The sequence below is a fragment of the Aplysia californica genome, unplaced genomic scaffold (assembly GCF_000002075.1).
Source record: "Aplysia californica isolate F4 #8 unplaced genomic scaffold, AplCal3.0 scaffold00621, whole genome shotgun sequence".
NCBI lineage: Eukaryota > Metazoa > Mollusca > Gastropoda > Aplysiida > Aplysiidae > Aplysia > Aplysia californica.
The window spans coordinates 346,459-348,184 of NW_004797891.1; the positions used below are offsets into that span (position 1 = coordinate 346,459).

Sequence of the window (1,726 nt, forward strand, 5' to 3'; positions counted from 1 at the left end):
CTTTATAAATTGATATAAAATACTATAAATCTCCGCCACGCGGAAAATGGGATTGTTCTCAGCACTTCCCGTTTCTCACACATATTTTGTATACGCTGTGGCCTACGTCACAGCTCACCAATACTGCTTTTTAGTGGCAAAACTTCTAAAGAGAAATTAATTTTGTATTGAACACTTTTTAAAACTAGATCTAGACCTAGATGTTCTCAAAACATGCGTTCAATAAACATACTGTCGCGATTAGAAAAAAAAAAATGACAGACTTGCTTTAAAAAGTGATATTGTTAGAGCTGTAAACCTTTTAAAATCTGTAAAAATCACCCTCAGGGATTTTTAATTTGTAGTTATTAAGGAATTTTCTAGAATACAGCTAACTGGTGTGTACAAAAATATTGACCTGTTAAGACAAATTAATACAAGTCACTGTGCAAAAGCTGGACTCGTTATATTTATAATAATAAATTATAGCATTTGTAGAGCGCACAGTCCCGCTCAACTGCAAGCTCTATGCGCTTTACACTATATTATTACCCCAGCAGACCACAGAACACCCAGAAACATTTTCGGCTTCCCGGGAAGCATAGAGTGCAAGCAGCTATTAAGCATTCAAACATTAACAAACTGACAAGATCTTTCGCTGACTATAGCTGGGTACCCATTTCCACCTGGATGAGGTGAGGAAAATTTGTGTAAAGTGCCTCTCCCAAGGACACAACATCAGGCCTCTTTGCTCGATACGTGAGGAAATACTTGCCAATAATTGCGCCACGATTGTTTTTTACCACACTGTAGCTTTTCCCCAGCCCCAAAAACTCACGCGCAGGGTCTCCAAGGAGTCGTTGGAGCGGAATCCTTTGAGCAGGTTGAGCATTCCCTTGGGGCCTATCCTGTTACAGGACAGATCCAGCTCCAGCAAGACGCCGTTGTGGCCCAGGGCTGTGCCCATAGACGTGGCCCCGTCGTCGTCGAAGCCGTTCCAACTCACGTTTAAGTACTTCAGGGTAGGGTTTTCCTGGTGGGGGGAAATATAGAAAGATAAATAAATAAATACATAAATAAATGAATAAATAAATACATACATAAATAAATAAGAAAATAAATAAATAAATAAATACTTTAATACCTAAATACATACGTGGATGAATGAATGAATGATTGAATGAATGAATGAATGAATGAATGAATGAATGAATGAATGAATGAATGAATGAATGAATGAATATATATCGAGATACTCAATAAAATCCTTGCCGTAAGGGACTCGAATCCTAGTCTTTTGCGTGCGCTGGAGAAGCGCCCACGACACCACAGACGCCGGTGGGAAAAAAAAGGAAAGATGGACAATAGAAAAAAAGACAGAACAATAATTTCTTAGTTTATTTCCATGATGTCAACTACAGTTATTTCATTCAATATAACATGTTTTTTTCTTTCTCAGGGACTTCAAGACATAGAAAATTGAAATTGTGTGATTCCATGACGTACCAGGTACGTCAGTTTGGTACTGAAGGGGTTAAACATTCCACTTGTGAGTCCCCAGGGGGACCAACAAAGATGCTTGTAAGAACAACACCAACCAAGGGAGTTGTGAAGTTGTTCCCATCTTCACTTAGTTAAAAAGATATTGTAAGACGTTAAGAAAACATTTTAATACCAAGTACACACACATACACACACACACATACACACACACATACACACACATACACACACGCACACTGTATAT

At 38.4% G+C, this 1,726-nt stretch overlaps 1 protein-coding gene across 1 annotated transcript in view; it reads right to left on the bottom strand.

Moving 5' to 3' along the window:
- The window catches only part of LOC101857363 (leucine-rich repeat-containing protein 74A), a gene marked incomplete in the record, with an annotated part of 21,814 nt that overhangs the window by 5,481 nt on the left and 14,607 nt on the right, over positions 1-1,726 (bottom strand). The window contains 1 exon segment of the mRNA XM_035972238.1: positions 818-1,012. Within this exon segment, the coding sequence (XP_035828131.1) occupies positions 818-1,012 (195 nt within the window).